The sequence below is a fragment of the Pseudophryne corroboree genome, chromosome 1 (genome assembly GCF_028390025.1).
Source record: "Pseudophryne corroboree isolate aPseCor3 chromosome 1, aPseCor3.hap2, whole genome shotgun sequence".
Classification (NCBI taxonomy): Eukaryota; Metazoa; Chordata; class Amphibia; order Anura; family Myobatrachidae; genus Pseudophryne; species Pseudophryne corroboree.
Genome location: NC_086444.1, coordinates 292,940,481 through 292,958,085, shown reverse-complemented (window position 1 = coordinate 292,958,085; position 17,605 = coordinate 292,940,481). Strand labels below are relative to the sequence as shown.

Genomic DNA, 17,605 nt, shown 5'->3' with positions numbered 1-17,605 from the left:
CTTAAAGCAAGGTATTCAAATCCTTGAACGCAGGAAAGGTGACTGAGGACTTCTTTTTTACATTAAAATAATTCCTCACACTCCTCTGACACCTTATCAGGAAATTGCAGAACATCTCTGATAGCCTCTATAAGAGCCTCTATTCCCTGTGACAGAGTAGCATCCACCCCTCCAAATCCACCTCGCCCTCCTCCATGTCTGACCCGTCAGAGTCAGACTGCAGGATATGGGCCAGAGATCATTTCTGCGGACAAATGGGAGGGGATTGAGATGCTGGTTTGGGGACTGAGTCTCTATTCATAAACTCATCCACAGTCTGTCTTAAGTATTGTGTCTCTTTCTCATTGCGGGATAATTTCGTAGAAATATTGGAGATCATTCCTTTAATGGAATTAACCAACTCCGGTTCAGCCTCGCTATTCTGGGAAGGTGCACTGCCCTAAGTACCCAGCAAGGAGCCCCCTGGTGAAGAGGAACACTCCGCTGTACAAGAAACACACTCTTTACCTGACATAATGTAAATGTGACAATAAACACACACAGGAAAAGGTAAAGCACAATTAACCCACAGAGAGCCGTTCAGGGAGACACAGAGTTATTTGGAGCCAGCCCCCACCGCGCCCTTATTGCTAATGCAGCTGGGTCGCAGACTAAGTACCCTGATAGGGGACTTGGGGGGTCATTCTGAGTTGATCGCTCGCTAGCTGTTTATAGCAGCCGTGCGAACGCATAGTCGCCGCCCACAGGGGAGTGTATATTTGCTGTGCAAGGATGCGATCGCTTTTGCAGCCGAGAGATGCAAACACAATTTGTGCAGCTTCTGAGTAGCTCAGTACTTACTCAGCCGCTGCGATCACTTCTGCCTGTTCAGTCCCGGAATTGATGTCAGACACTCGCCCTGCAAACACCTGGACACGCCTACGTTTCTACAACCACTCCTGGAAAATGGTCAGTTGACACCTAGAAACGCCTCCTTCCTGTCAATCTCCTTGTGAACACCCGTGCAAATGGATTTGTCGTAGAATCCATCGCTGGGCGCCGATCCACTTTGCACTCGTACGACGCGCCTGCATATTGTGGCACTTACGCATGCGCAGTTCTGATCTGATTGCTGCAAAAATCTGCAGCATGCGATCAGGTCGGAATGACCCCCTTAGTGCACTAATAATCGCTCCCCCCCTTCTATGACCCCCTGATACCACTGAGGTAATCTGGAGTCTCTCCGGAGGAGCCGCACGTCCGTCAGTCAGCGTCTGTGTCCACTGCAGAGGGAAAATGGCGCTGGTGATCTGCTGGATCCGCTCATAGTGAAGGCTCCGCCCCTTCAATGGCACGCGGTCTTCCTGCTTTTTTATACTGGCTGAGGTAATCTGTTGCTTAAAATGGAGAGAAAACCGTTTTAAGGCTGTTTTTGTCAGTGTGGGTACTGTGTACAGTGTACTGAGATGCAGCTGTGTACTGTGTCTGGAGACACATTCCGCCCCGGTTAGAAGCCGTGCGTCTCCGTACTCCCCCACTGTGAATATTGACAATCAAGACATTATTTTAAGATTTGGTTGCAATTATGGTTAGGCTGTGGTTACAGTTAGATTTATGGTTAGGTTTTAGCTTAAAATACCTTGGTCAACATTCTGAATGTCGACATCATATACCACACCCTGTGTCACTATTTGATGAAGGGGATGAAAGAGGTCCAAAAATGTCATTATCATCAGATTTGCCAGCATGAGCTAGCCATTCAGCAATATATTCTGTGTGACTCATCTACAAAACCACGGCTTTGGCTTAAGCAAGGATTATCAGCATTTTATTATTCACATAGGTAGGTTCTCCATCTCTTTAAGGTCATCAATGACATTAATTAGATGGGATAGACAACGAAGTTTCGAAAGCAAGCACAGTACTGTTTAACAACTACAATATATAAGTCATGAAATATACAGAAAAAATGCTCTTGGATTTATTACTAGTACTGTAGCAGTAAATTAAATATAAAGATGGTTGTGATGTGACGGGATTTGTAGCATGGGGAAATAACCTTCACAAAGCTATCGGACTTCTATAGATTGTAATAAATCATTATAAGACACCCTTAGTGTCATGTTAAATATAAAAATTGCCAAAGCCATCAATGCTGCTTGGTACCAGTGCCCAGAGACCAGGGGGTAACCGATCATATACTACTTAACATTTATCTAGCTGCTTCTAGAAGATAATAGATAGAATCTAATTAATACCTCCCCAAAAAGGGCGTGGCCTAATAAAAGGGGGCATGGCTTCGCAGAGGACCTGCGATCGCGAGCCACGCCCCTGTTTTCATCACTGAGGGGGCATGCCCAGCGCTCTGTGAGCCGCTGGCATGCCCCCTCTCCCTCTGACTCCAGTGAATAGACGCTGTGCGCATGCGCACAGCGTCTATTCACCGCTGCTCTGCTAAGCAGGGCAGAGAAAGACAGAGACTCCCAACTGCCCCCCCACCGCGGGACACTGCGGCCCGCGGGTGGGACAGCGGGACAGTCCTCAAAAAACGGGACTGTCCCGCAAAAATCGGGACAGTTGGGAGGTATGTCTAATTAGTTGCTATGGGCAATATCACCAGTTCTAAAAAAACTCCCACCTTAGTAAATTTACCCCAAGAACTGAAGATCTGGATTACAATAGGGCTTTGGGCAGGCTACTGGTAAATTGCTGCTCATGTCACCATCTTAAATCGTCTCGTTCGCAGGCTCTTTTTGTAAGACTATAAATGTACTTTTTGTTCCATGCACTGTGATTCTCCAAGGAGAACAACATATTTAAATCCAATTAAAAAAAAAATCAAATCAATTTGTCCTTCGATCCTGCTGTGCGGGCAGGAGGAATCTGGGAGAAAGCATATCAGACTAAACAAAATGATCTCTCCTAGGAGGGCCATGTTTGCTCTGCTAACAACATACAGTAGTGCTCAAAACTCTTACTGTAGGATTTATTGAGGTGAGGAATATGCATAGAACCGTTTAAATCTATATCAAATACTATATGCATGCATATTTCTGCCTGTCTGTCATTAACCCTGTGTTTATTGCGTTTTTAGATGGCTAAAACCTGAAGGGGGAAAGAAGGCAAAACAGAAGACTCAAATTAAAAAGAAAACTCTTAATCCAGAATTCAATGAGGTGAGGTGGTAATGATTATAAATGTAGGTATTATATTGTTACATACGTGATTGATCATCATATTGATGAGAATAACAGGGATACAAAGCAAATGGCAACAATACATTTAGGTACATGAATATTCACCATAAGTGAGAGCTGGCTTTGGGTGTTACAGTCTTGGTTTAATCTGAGGAAATATTAGTGTGCAATGCATCATAGGTGTTATGGTACAGGCCCGAGTTGTACGTTAAAAGATAATTTCCATATTTAATATATTACGTAGTATCTCTGTAAAGCTGGCACATGCAGAGATAACAGGGGCTCACAAGAAAGGAAGGCTGTTAGTCAGCTCCTTTCAGCAGCTAAGAAGAGATTTTCCCACAGTCTTTCACAGCAAGATATACCCCGAAAGATGTGGATTATTAGATCTACACTAAAAAGGTATATAGCTACTAGTGATGTGCACCGGACATTTTTCGGGTTTTGTGTTTTGGTTTTGGATTCGGTTCCGCGGCCGTGTTTTGGATTCGGACGCGTTTTGGCAAAACCTCACCGAAAATTTTTTGTCGGATTCGGGTGTGTTTTGGATTCGGGTGTTTTTTACAAAAAAAACTAAAAAACAGCTTAAATCATAGAATTTGGGGGTCATTTTGATCCCATGGTTTTATTAACCTCAATTACCATAATTTCCACTCATTTCCAGTCTATTCTGAGCACCTCACAATATTATTTTTAGTCCTAAAATTTGCACCGAGGTCACTGGATGGCTAAGCTAAGCGACACAAGTGACCGACACAAACTCCTGGCCCATCTAGGAGTGGCACTGCAGTGTCAGGCAGGATGGCACTTCAAAAAAATTGTCCCCAAACAGCACATGATGCAAAGAAAAAAAGAGGCGCACCAAGGTCGCTGTGTGACTAAGCTAAGCGACACAAGTGGCCGACACAAAGACCTGGCCCATCTAGGAGTGGCACTGCAGTGTCAGGCAGGATGGCACTTCAAAAAAATTGTCCCCAAACAGCACATGATGCAAAGAAAAAAAGAGGCGCACCAAGGTCGCTGTGTGACTAAGCTAAGCGACACAAGTGGCCGACACAAACACCTGGCCCATCTAGGAGTGGCACTGCAGTGCCAGGCAGGATGGCACTTCAAAAAAATTGTCCCCAAAAAGCACATGATGCAAAGAAAAATTAAAGAAAAAAGAGGTGCAAGATGGAATTGTCCTTGGGCCCTCCCACCAACCCTTATGTTGTATAAACAGGACATGCACACTTTAACGAACCCATCATTTCAGCGACAGGGTCTCCCACACGACTGTGACTGAAATGACTGGTTGGTTTGGGCCCCCACCAAAAAAAGAAGCAATCAATCTCTCCTTGCACAAACTGGCTCTACAGAGGCAAGATGTCAACCTCATCATCATCCTCCGATTCCTCACCCCTTTCACTGTGTACATCCCCCTCCTCACAGATTATTAATTCGTCCCCACTGGAATCCACCATCTCAGGTCCCTGTGTACTTTGTGGAGGCAATTGCTGCTGGTGAATGTCTCCACGGAGGAATTGATTATAATTCATTTTGATGAACATCATCTTCTCCACATTTTCTGGAAGTAACCTCGTACGCCGATTGCTGACAAGGTGAGCGGCTGCACTAAACACTCTTTCGGAGTACACACTGGAGGGAGGGCAATTTAGGTAGAATAAAGCCAGTTTGTGCAAGGGCCTCCAAATTGCCTCTTTTTCCTGCCAGTATACGTACGGACTGTCTGACGTGCCTACTTGGATGCGGTCACTCATATAATCCTCCACCATTCTTTCAATGGTGAGAGAATCATATGCAGTGACAATAGACGACATGTCAGTAAACGTTGGCAGGTCCTTCAGTCCGGACCAGATGTCCGCACTCGCTCCAGACTGCCCTGCATCACCACCAGCGGGTGGGCTCGGAATTCTTAGCCTTTTCCTCGCACCCCCAGTTGCGGGAGAATGTGAAGGAGGAGATGTTGACGGGTCACGTTCCGCTTGACTTGACAATTTTCTCACCAGCAGGTCTTTGAACCTCTGCAGACTTGTGTCTGCCGGAAAGAGAGATACAACGTAGGTTTTAAATCTAGGATCGAGCACGGTGGCCAAAATGTAGTGCTCTGATTTCAACAGATTGACCACCCATTGAATCCTGGTTAAGCGAATTAAGGGCTCCATCCACAAGTCCCACATGCCTAGCGGAATCGCTCTGTTTTAGCTCCTCCTTCAATGTCTCCAGCTTCTTCTGCAAAAGCCTGATGAGGGGAATGACCTGACTCAGGCTGGCAGTGTCTGAACTGACTTCACGTGTGGCAAGTTCAAAGGGTTGCAGAACCTTGCACAACGTTGAAATCATTCTCCACTGCGCTTGAGTCAGGTGCATTCCCCCTCCTTTGCCTATATCGTGGGCAGATGTATAGGCTTGAATGGCCTTTTGCTGCTCCTCCATCCTCTGAAGCATATAGAGGGTTGAATTCCACCTCGTTACCACCTCTTGCTTCAGATGATGGCAGGGCAGGTTCAGGAATGTTTGGTGGTGCTCCAGTCTTCTGTACACGGTGGCTGAATACCGAAAGTGGCCCGCAATTCTTCGGGCCACCGACAGCATCTCTTGCATGCCCCTGTCGTTTTTTAAATAATTCTGCACCACCAAATTCAATGTATGTGCAAAACATGGGACGTGCTGGAATTTGCCCAGATGTAATGCACGCACAATATTGCTGGCGTTGTCCGACGTCACAAATCCCCAGGAGAGTCCAATTGGGGTAAGCCATTCTGCGATGATCTTCCTCAGTTGCCGTAAGAGGTTGTCAGCTGTGTGCCTATTCTGGAAAGCGGTGATACAAAGCGTAGCCTGCCTAGGAACGAGTTGGCATTTGCGAGATGCTGCTACTGGTGCCGCCGCTGCTGTTCTTGCTGCGGGAGGCAATACATCTACCCAGTGGGCTGTCACAGTCATATAGTCCCGAGTCTGCCCTGCTCCACTTGTCCACATGTCCGTGGTTAAGTGGACATTGGGTACAACTGCATTTTTTAGGACACTGGTGAGTCTTTTTCTGAGGTCTGTGTACATTTTCGGTATCGCCTGCCTAGAGAAATGGAACCTAGATGGTATTTGGTACCGGGGACACAGTACCTCAATCAAGTCTCTAGTTGGCTCTGAATTAACGGTGGATACCGGAACCACGTTTCTCACCGCCCAGGCTGCCAAGGCCTGAGTTATCTGCTTTGCAGCAGGATGACTGCTGTGATATTTCATCTTCCTCGCAAAGGACTGTTGGACAGTCAATTGCTTACTGGAAGTAGTACAAGTGGTCTTCCGACTTCCCCTCTGGGATGACGATCGACTCCCAGCAGCTACAACAGCAGCGCCAGCAGCAGTAGGCGTTACACTCAAGGATGCATCGGAGGAATCCCAGGCAGGAGAGGACTCGTCAGACTTGCCAGTGACATGGCCTGCAGGACTATTGGCTTTCCTGTCTAAGGAGGAAATTGACACTGAGGGAGTTGGTGGTGTGGTTTGCAGGAGCTTGGTTACAAGAGGAAGGGATTTAGTGGTCAGTGGACTGCTTCCGCTGTCACCCAAAGTTTTTGAACTTGTCACTGACTTATGATGAATGCGCTGCAGGTGACGTATAAGGGAGGATGTTCCGAGGTGGTTAACGTCCTTACCCCTACTTATTACAGCTTGACAAAGGCAACACACGGCTTGACACCTGTTGTCCGCATTTGTGTTGAAATAATTCCACACCGAAGAGCTGATTTTTTTTGTATTTTGACCAGGCATGTCAATGGCCATATTCGTCCCACGGACAACAGGTGTCTCCCCGGGTGCCTGACTTAAACAAACCACCTCACCATCAGAATCCTCCTTGTCAATTTCCTCCCCAGCGCCAGCAACACCCATATCCTCATCCTGGTGTACTTCAACAGTGACATCTTCAATTTGACTATCAGGAACTGGACTGCGGGTGCTCCTTCCAGCACTTGCAGGGGGCGTGCAAATGGTGGAAGGCGCAAGCTCTTCCCGTCCAGTGTTGGGAAGGTCAGGCATCGCAACCGACACAATTGGACTCTCCTTGGGTATTTGTGATTTAGAAGAACGCACAGTTCTTTGCTGTGCTTTTGCCAGCTTAAGTCTTTTCATTTTTCTAGCGAGAGGATGAGTGCTTCCATCCTCATGTGAAGCTGAACCACTAGCCATGAACATAGGCCAGGGCCTCAGCCGTTCCTTGCCACTCCGTGTCGTAAATGGCATATTGGCAAGTTTACGCTTCTCCTCAGACGCTTTTAATTTTGATTTTTGGGTCATTTTACTGAACTTTTGTTTTTTGGATTTTACATGCTCTCTACTATGACATTGGGCATCGGCCTTGGCAGACGACGTTGATGGCATTTCATAGTCTCGGCCATGACTAGTGGCAGCAGCTTCAGCACGAGGTGGAAGTGGATCTTGATCTTTCCCTATTTTAACCTCCACATTTTTGTTCTCCATTTTTTAATGTGTGGAATTATATGCCAGTATCAATAGCAATGGCCTACTACTATATTTACTGCGCACAACTGAAATGCACCACAGGTATGGATGGATAGTATACTTGACGACACAGAGGTAGGTACAGCAGTGGCCTTCCGTACTGCTATATATAGTATACTGGTGGTCACTGTGTCAGCAAACTGCAAAACTAAAATGCACCACAGGTATAGAATGTAGATGGATAGTATACTTAATGAATGACGACACAGAGGTAGGTACAGCAGTGGCCTTCCGTACTGCTAGATATAGTATACTGATGGTCACTGTGTCAGCAAACTGCAAACTAAAATGCACCACAGGTATAGAATGTAGATGGATAGTATACTTAATGAATGACGACACAGAGGTAGGTACAGCAGTGGCCTTCCGTACTGCTATATATAGTATACTGGTGGTCACTGTGTCAGCAAACTGCAAAACTAAAATGCACCACAGGTATAGAATGTAGATGGATAGTATACTTAATGAATGATGACACAGAGGTAGGTACAGCAGTGGCCTTCCGTACTGCTATATATAGTATACTGGTGGTCACTGTGTCAGCAAACTGCAAAACTAAAATGCACCACAGGTATAGAATGTAGATGGATAGTATACTTAATGAATGACGACACAGAGGTAGGTACAGCAGTGGCCTTCCGTACTGCAATATATAGTATACTGGTGGTCACTGTGTCAGCAAACTGCAAAACTAAAATGCACCACAGGTATAGAATGTAGATGGATAGTATACTTAATGAATGACGACACAGAGGTAGGTACAGCAGTGGCCTTCCGTACCGTACTGCTATATATAGTATACTGGTGGTCACTGTGTCAGCAAACTGCAAATCTAAAATGCACCACAGGTATAGAATGTAGATGGATAGTATACTTAATGAATGATGACACAGAGGTAGGTACAGCAGTGGCCTTCCGTACTGCTATATATAGTATACTGGTGGTCACTGTTTCAGCAAACTGCAAAACTAAAATGCACCACAGGTATAGAATGTAGATGGATAGTATACTTAATGAATGACGACACAGAGGTAGGTACAGTAGTGGCCTTCCGTACTGCTATATATATAGTATACTGGTGGTCACTGTGTCAGCAAACTGCAAAACTAAAATGCACCACAGGTATAGAATGTAGATGGATAGTATACTTAATGACGACACAGAGGTAGGTACAGCAGTGGCCTACTGTACCGTAATGCTATATATTATATACTGGTGGTCACTGGTCAGCAAAACTCTGCACTGTTCTCCTCCTATATAATATTATACTGGTGGTCCCCAGTCCCCACAATAAAGCAGCACACTGAGCACAGATATGGAGTGTTTTTCAGGCAGACAACGTATACTGGTGGTCACTGTCAGCAAAACTCTGCACTGAACTCCTGCTATATAATACAGCTGCTCCCCAGTCCCCACAATTAAGCAGTGTGAGCACAGATATATGCAGCACACTGTGAGCACAGATATGGAGCGTTTTTTTCAGGCAGAGAACAGATAACTGGTGGTCACTGATCAGCAAAACTCTGCACTGTACTCCTCCTATATACAGCTGCTCCCCAGCCCTCCCCACAATTAAGCAATAGTGTACAGCACAATCAAGTTCAACAATAACGGAGAGGACGCCAGCCACGTCCTCTCCCTAACATTTCCAATGCACGAGTGAAAATGGCGGCGACGCGCGGCTGCTTATATAGAATCCGAATCTCGCGAGAATCCGACAGCGGGATGACGTTCGGGCGCGCTCGGGTTACCCGAGCCATACGGGAGAATCCGAGTATGGCTCGGACCCGTGTAAAAAGGGTGAAGTTCGGGGGGGTTCGGTTTCCGAGAAACCGAACCCGCTCATCACTAATAGCTACATACCTCCCAAATGTCCCGATTTTCGCGGGACAGTCTCGGTTTTTAGGGACTGTCCCGCTGTCCCACCCGCGGGCCGCAGTGTCCCGCGGTGGGGAGGGGCAGTTGGGAGGCTCCGGTCATCGCTGCCCTGCTTAGCAGAGCAGCGGTGAACAGACGCTGTGCGCGTGCGCACAGCGTCTATTCACTGGAGAGGGGGCATGCCAGCAGCTCACAGAGTGCAGAAAAGGGGGTGTGGCTCGCGATCGCAGGTCCTCCACGAAGCCACGCCCCCTTTTAAACAAGCCCCCCCATAACAGTCAAATTCTTTTTTTCTGAGACGGAGACAGCTGTGTTTCCGTCTCAGTACAAACCGTGACCACTACCGCGATCGCGGTCACAGAAGCTGCTGCTGCTGCACGGAGCTCTCCTTCTCTTCTCGAAAGCACAGAAGTGCATGGAAATTTCTGCTCCCTCTCCTTCTTTTCACATTGTGTGTGTTGTGTGTGTGTGTTTTTATGTATGTGTGTGTGTGTGTGTGTGTGTGTGTGTGTGTGTGCCATATGTCAATATATATTTTTATACACACCATATATAGTATATACATACTATATATTATATATGTCTTGGGATTGGGTTACCGGCGGATCTGTCACGGACCTGGGTTGAGAGAGTTGAGAACTCGGGGATTCTTCCGATGGTCGGGAAGCAGAACCGTAGTTGGGTCAAAATAGAGACGGCCGAATGTAGGTCTTCCTCATGCATGATTAATAGATAACTTAAGTTTGTGAACGATGCTGGGTGCACTGAATGAGGAATGAAACGATGACTTGAGAACAGTGCTGAAGAACACTGAACGAAGAAGTGAGTGATGACTTGTGAATGATGCTGGAGAACACTGAATGAGAGATAACTTGTGAATGATGCTGAAGAACACAGAATGAGTGATGACTTGTGAATGATGCTGAAGAACACTGAACAAAGAGGTAAGGGATGACTTGTGAAGGATGCTGAAGAACACTGAATCAGAGATGACTTGTGAACGATGCTGAAGAACACAGAATGAGTGATGACTTGTGAATGATGCTGAAGAACACTGAACAAAGAGGTGAGGGATGACTTGTGAACAATGCTGGAGAACACTGAATGAGAGCTGGAAGCGCTGGAGACTGTAGGCTGAGAGACACGCTGTATTCTGGAAGCACTAGAACTCTGTAGCTGAGCGACACACTGTATGCTGGAGGCACTGGAACTCTGTAGCTGAGAGACACACTGTATGCTGGAAGCACTGGAACTCTAGCTGAGAGACACACTGTATTCTGGAAGCACTGGAGCTCTGTAGCTGAGAGACACACTGTATGCTGGAAGCACTGGAACTCTGTAGCTGAGAGACACACTGTATGCTGGAAGCACTGGAACTCTAGCTGAGAGACACTGTATTCTGGAAGCACTGGAGCTCTGTTGCTGAGAGACACACTGTATGCTGGAAGCACTGGAACTCTGTAGCTGAGAGACGTGAACCTGGGGGTAGCTTTGCAGCGACGATACTCAGGCCGGCACTTCCTTTTAAACTTCCCACTCCTCTCCCATTGGCGGAGAGGCAGTGGTTGCATCATGGCCCCCTCATTCCCACGTGATTCACAAAGTGACATGGCGGCGCCCACGGACCAGGGAACCGCCGGCCACAGCGCCACACGCCCACCGGGACGGCAGGGAGAGAAGCCGCCTCGGAGACCACCGCGCGCATAAATGGTCCGGCATTCTCCATAATAAACAGTGCTACAGCCTGGTGCCCTCACAGAGAATCAATGTACAGAGCAAAAGTGCAGCACTCCCGGCATATCATAGAAAAATAAACACACAACCACCCGGTCGGTTTAATCAGTCAACCTTTTGCACTGTATATATATATTTACACCATACTTGCCTACCTGACCCTCTCCATGAAGGAGAAAATGCTCTGTTCCTGGACTTTCCTGGTAATGTACGATTGCCATCACCTGTGGTGAGCTAGTTAATTGATAAGAAAGGTGCTTCACCACAGGTGATGGCAATCATACATTACCAGGAAAGTCCAGGAACAGAGCATTTTCTCCCTCATGGAGAGGGTCAGGTAGGCAAGTATGATTTACACACAGTATATATTTATACAGAACCCCCCCCAACCCCACTCCCCCCCCCACCCCCTCCCCAGTAGATCCTGTGTTTGCCCCTGAGGTTTAATATAGTTTCTCTTCATATAAGAAAGGGAACTGGTTTATTGATACTTGCAGAACAAGTAGAGATCTGTAAAGCACAATGTAACAGACACTGAAGGACTGGCAAACATACAGTAGTTAAGACGGGGGACTATGAAGAGTGTCCAATACAGATAGAACATAGAGGGTGGTATTCAAATGATATATCACACCCAATCTCCTTTCAAAAGTGATCCCTGTTATCTTGCATATCATGCCCATATTAATCAGGTTTAGCTGTATAAAAGGTTGGGCGTTCTCGCAGCCCGGGGGGTATCGAGCTGAAATAATTATACCACGCCCATCAGCAGAAACAGAACGGATGTGAAAGGGGGTGAAAAAAATTGAATACCACCCAGAGAGTCTCTGAGGTTATAGGGCAGTCAATTAGCAGAGGAGCCAATGGATATTCAGACGACACTCTATGCTGGTGGCACAGTAGGGCGTTAAAAACAGAAGTTTGCATGGAATGACAACAGAGTGAGCTATGCTAGTGATACCTGGAAGTATACTGGAGAATGTAAGGAGTGCCCACTAGTAGTGACTGATGCTGGAGACTGTGTAGGGACAATCCATGATAATTGCTGATACTTAAAGCACAGCTAGAATACACTGGAGATTAAGAGAAGATCAGTAGGAATAGCTGATATTTCGGGCACAACTGGATCACACTGGAGACTGAGAGAAGCTCAGTAGTAATAGCTAATATTTGGAGCACAACACACTGGAAACTGTGAGAGAGCTCAGTAGTAATGACCAGCACCTGGAGTAATGACCAGCAGCACACAGAAGACTGTGGATAGTGCTTATTAATAACTGCAGCACAGCAGGAACACACTGCAGACTGATAGACACTCAGTAGTATTAGCTGGTGCTTGAAGCACAACAGGAACACACTGGACACTGTGAGAGTGCTCAGTAGGAGGGACTAGCACTGGGAGTATCTCATGAACACACAGATGGCTAGGGAGAGACTAATGTAGGGTGCCCCGGCTACTGATAGGTCTTGGGAGTCAAGTGCAGGGAATGTGGACGTTTTGGGAGCAGACACTCTATCTAAGTATTTATTTTATAAGAAAGTAATTGCCAAGGGAAGTTGTAGAATGGGATGCTCCCCCTGCTTCCTAACTCTAGCCTTATTTAAGAGGCATCCACCTCTTGCATAAGGCTTCTTAAAATCAGGGTTGGTTGGTGTTGGCGGTTGTGACAGGACTTTATTTTTATTGTATCAAATGCCTCTGGTGTAGTGACAAGGATCACATACACCAATGTAAAAGTTCCAATGACAAGTTTATTTCTTCACAGCTTCCAAGATAGGCTGACCTTAGCACAATGTCAGCAGGTTACAGGCAAGTCACAGGTTATAGCACAGGTCACAGAAAGTCACACAAACCACAGTGTTCAAACAGCAGATCCCGCACTCTAGCCACCCCCTGGCCTGTCACCTCGGTGACTAATTCACCATCAGGAGCACTGTCTCTTGTGACTGATACCTTTTTAAGACAAACTGACAGGTGTCTGTAATTATGCCTGTTGCTGCTCACGCTTGAACACCCAAAATACCAGGAATGATCTCACATCTAGTAGTTTTATAACCATGTGATATTTGCTCTGTCCCTGTCACAGTGTGCATCTTTCCATGCTGCCTGCCAACACACTTCTCAGTCATTCCTTTATGTGTGACAGCCACTGTGGAATATTGGGAGGTACATCTGTGATAGTAGCCAGTCAACCCAAGAAAGGAGAGAACTTGTATTCTGGTGTCTTGGTGTTTGGTGCTGCTTTAATTAAGGCTACAGCATTGCTGACAATGGTTTTACTTTATCTGTGCTTCTATTAGTGTACACTTTTCTGAGTTGGAAGTGATACATGGCTCACTTCCAACAGGGAGAAGTGTATACTAATAGTGATTATAGGAGTGCTTTCAATCAGAAATTGTTTATCAAACAGGGCTGTTAGAATTAAAGAGTAGCCCTGCTCAGAGCACTAGGCTCATAATCAAGCGAAATTTGGTACTTCAGTAAATGCACTAGACCATACATCCCTCACAGCAAAACTCTGACGGCATGCTGGGATGTGTAGTTCCACTACAGCTGTAATGCTATACGTTGCCTACCCTTGATATAGGGCCTTATTCAACATGGATCGCACATGCGATCACATGATTTTCGGGGTGTAGGGCCGGTACTGTGCATGCATGGCCCAGGAGATGTGATCGCATCACAGTGATGCGAATGCCTCTGCTTGATTGACAGGGCATTTCGGGGACAGCGATGCAAGGTTGCGGAGGCGGGCACCAAAAACACAGGACAGGAACAGGACATTTTTATGGCAAATGCGTGACATCGCGGCCGCTGCAAAGGGAAACATGGCCGCGCATGCGATCGCAATTGAATTGTGATCGCATCACTGGTCAGCAATAACCATGTTTGGTGTATTTGCCCTGTGCTGGGCGGCCCCCAGCATGTGAGTGCTAGCAGTTGCAGTTTTTCTAATGATAAAGCTAAATATTTATCGTATATAATACCCTTTATGAGGTCTAAGAACACTGTACGCTATCTACGTATGAAGTACCGTAAGGGTACGCTAGTTGCGTAACAATCGCTTTGCCGTGATCGAGACGCTCAAGCGTCACGTTCACTCACGGCCAAGAGATCACAGGCAGGCACGTTATTGGCTGTTAACTAACGTAATGATTCGCTATAGCGTAGCGGACGCTCGGGACCACGAGGAGATCACCAGCGGCGCTGACGCTCACTATATTAAACCTTTGTATCTAAACCATAAACAGTGTATTGTGCAGTAAAACCTTAGTGTAATGTTAGAGTGTAAATGCAACACAGTATAACCTTATTACCTTTAAAGCTGCTCGAGCGTCACCGACGCTCTGAGAATACTTAATACTATAAGAAACACACAGATACCATGCTCAGGGTCCAACGCCTAAAATATATATTATGAATGCTATACTTGCAAAAGAGTTAAACACAATACAAGTCATACACTACAATATAACATAGACTACCTAACCAGATAACTACACAGGAAATACAATACAATACAATTTAAGGGAAAATGAGAGAGAAAGAGAAGGAGAGAGAGAGAGAGAGAGAGAAATTGAGAGAGATTGGCTCGGAATAACAAGAAGATCAATATGATTGCGGAGAAACACTTACGCACAAGGGGAAACGATCGCATGCGCCTCGATATCCAGCTCCCGATTATCAGCAATGAGAACCGTTGAAGAGAGTGACCTGGATATGGTCGGCCTGCCTATTTATGCCCCACACACAATACAATTCAATGGTCCCTACAATCTCATTGTTCATTGGACACAGGAATTCGGCTTCGCATTATAACAAAAGGTCATAGGTTGATTCATACAGGTGGGCTGTGACTGCTTCCAACTATTCAGGTGGGTGGGATACTGAGTTTCCCGCCGCATGACTAAATAAGAACAAATAATAGTAAATGGACATAAACTTCTTATGTCCATAACTATTCGCATGAGCGATTAATCCGCTCCAAACCAACACCGGAATATTGCTATTTAAATACTCTTCCGATGGGTACCAAACACCACTGTATGACCCCTGTTAGACCCTTCGTACAATACAAAGAGGGATCTCTCTGTTCAGGAACATGCTATATTAACTAAACTTTCAGAATCTATCAAAGGGACCATGATCTACAAAATACATTATTACTGAAAATATGTAACGATTGAGTCGCACGCTACGATCACATAAACTCTACCGTAAATACGCATACCGTGCGCCTGCGGGTGCCCGCGACTGTGAGTATGCGCACGCACGGGAGAGCGCACGCATGCGCAGCGCGGACCAGAATGAGGTGCAAATATGGCAGTGTGTATAGAGATATTTTTCTGACTTTGACAGTCCACCCTTTGGCAGTCAATAATAGCTGCCACCTTCTAAAACATTTCAAAAGAGAAAAATATATGTCAGGGGTTGATACATTTACATGGTTGGGTAGGGGAGGAGAGGAGAAGGTAGGAAAAGGGTATGACCTAGTGAGATAGCAGAAGCATGTGTGTATGAATCCGTGCTTGGGGGTCATGTATCATCGTGCCGTACGTGTTTTAAATCAAGCTTCGAGGTATTGCGAAGTATACATGTGAATTCCTTCTTATCCCGTGGTACGGGTCTGTGGATGGGCTGTCAAACTTTACCGAGCTCTTTTCGGCTTTGGTTGTAACAAAATGGGGGAGCACATTTTAGTTGATGATACATGAATGGGGGAGATATGTGATTGCTGATATCTGTGCCTGTATTCCCTATCGACTATGTGTGTCATTACCTGAGGGTTGTAGAAATGAAGAAAAGACATAATTACGGTAAATGCGGTGGTATTCTATGTCAGGTAAATGTACAGTCGTCGATTGAGGTCTTGCTTGGTGTCTGTTGAATGCAGTCTTCTTTGTGCTTTTGCTAATAAGGTGCGAGCAAAGCTGTCAATGTCCATAGATTTACAAAAGTGTTGGGCTAGCGTAATTTTAAAATTTCTAGGGAAACTGGGGATCCATGGCATAGTTCATCAAAAATCTGTGTATCAGGTTGTCAAACTTCTTCTTTAATCCCTCTGTTGTCTGTATATCGGCTCATCAAATTCCTCGTCCAAGTGGGTCTTGTTACCTTGGAGAAAACGGAAAAACAGGTGAAAGAAACGGACCGTAGAAATCGCATTTTCATCACATCATTGTTTCTACATTTGGGTCGTAAATCAAGTCCATTGGAATTACAGTTTCCTCACTCCTCAAACTCATTACCCTTGTACGATGTTTGCACTTCATTAAAGCCTGACCGCATCTAAATATCAATCCAATCGATATGACAACACCTAAGATACATAGGAGAAACTTCCCAACATCCATTATGACTCCTTGAGCCCATTCTCCTAAACCAGAAAACCAATTTCGCGGGTTCAAACATGACACCCAACCAGTCAGCTCATTACCTACAGCAGCAAGAGTGAGATTGTGTCTCCTGCGAAATTCCCACTTCAATTGGAGAATATCGTCCATCTTTTGGTCTATGACCTCGACCGGATCCTCGGTGCTATTCGTAATATATGTGCAACATTTCACGCCGTATTGTGTTGCCAGTGTGACACAATATCCGCCTGTCACTGCTGTGAGGTAATTGAGAACCATTCTATGCTGTACCAGTTCTGTTTTGTAAGCCTGAAGTTCTCTTCCAGTATACCTAAACGTGTCATCATACATTTCAGTGATATTATCTAACAAGTTTGCGAGCGCAGATATGTATTTATAATTCAGCACTCCTTTGGCGGTGCGGGTGAAATCTAACGCGATTAAGAATTGAATCCCGGTGGATTCACTTATCAGATCAGAGGCCGGATGCTCTGTCTTCTCTATCAGGTGCCTTTTAACAACGTGCTCGTAATGGGTGTGAGTATAAGGAGCTTGGGCACCACGGTGTATGTCTTTCATTTTGTCATGTGATACAGTCATTACTTCAGGCAGTACTTTTCCAATATAACACAATCCTTCAGAGTTTGGGGCAAGCCACTTGTACGCCTTTCTCCCGCATATGAAATATGCATCATCGGGGAGAACATATGGGACGGAGTAGGACATAACCATATTACACACCTTCCATGTGAAATCTCCTAACCCTAATTCTTCCATCTGCTTAGTACACGTATCAGGTTGTACGATATGTGCACAGTATCCTGGTGATACCTCTCCAACTCTAGTAATCCTATTTCCTAAGGTATACCTATACCGGAAAGATTTTCCTCTACTGGCTATGTGGAGTACAAGCTCTGTATCTGTAGGCATTCTATCTG

The 17,605-nt window shown here is 45.7% G+C and overlaps 1 protein-coding gene across 1 annotated transcript in view; it reads left to right on the top strand.

Moving 5' to 3' along the window:
• RPH3A (rabphilin 3A) overlaps window positions 1-17,605 on the top strand; it is a 407,102-nt gene that overhangs the window by 364,948 nt on the left and 24,549 nt on the right. Inside the window, exon 18 of the mRNA XM_063964354.1 lies at window positions 3,074-3,155. Within this exon, the coding sequence (XP_063820424.1) occupies window positions 3,074-3,155 (82 nt within the window). The remainder of the gene's footprint in view (window positions 1-3,073; window positions 3,156-17,605) is intronic.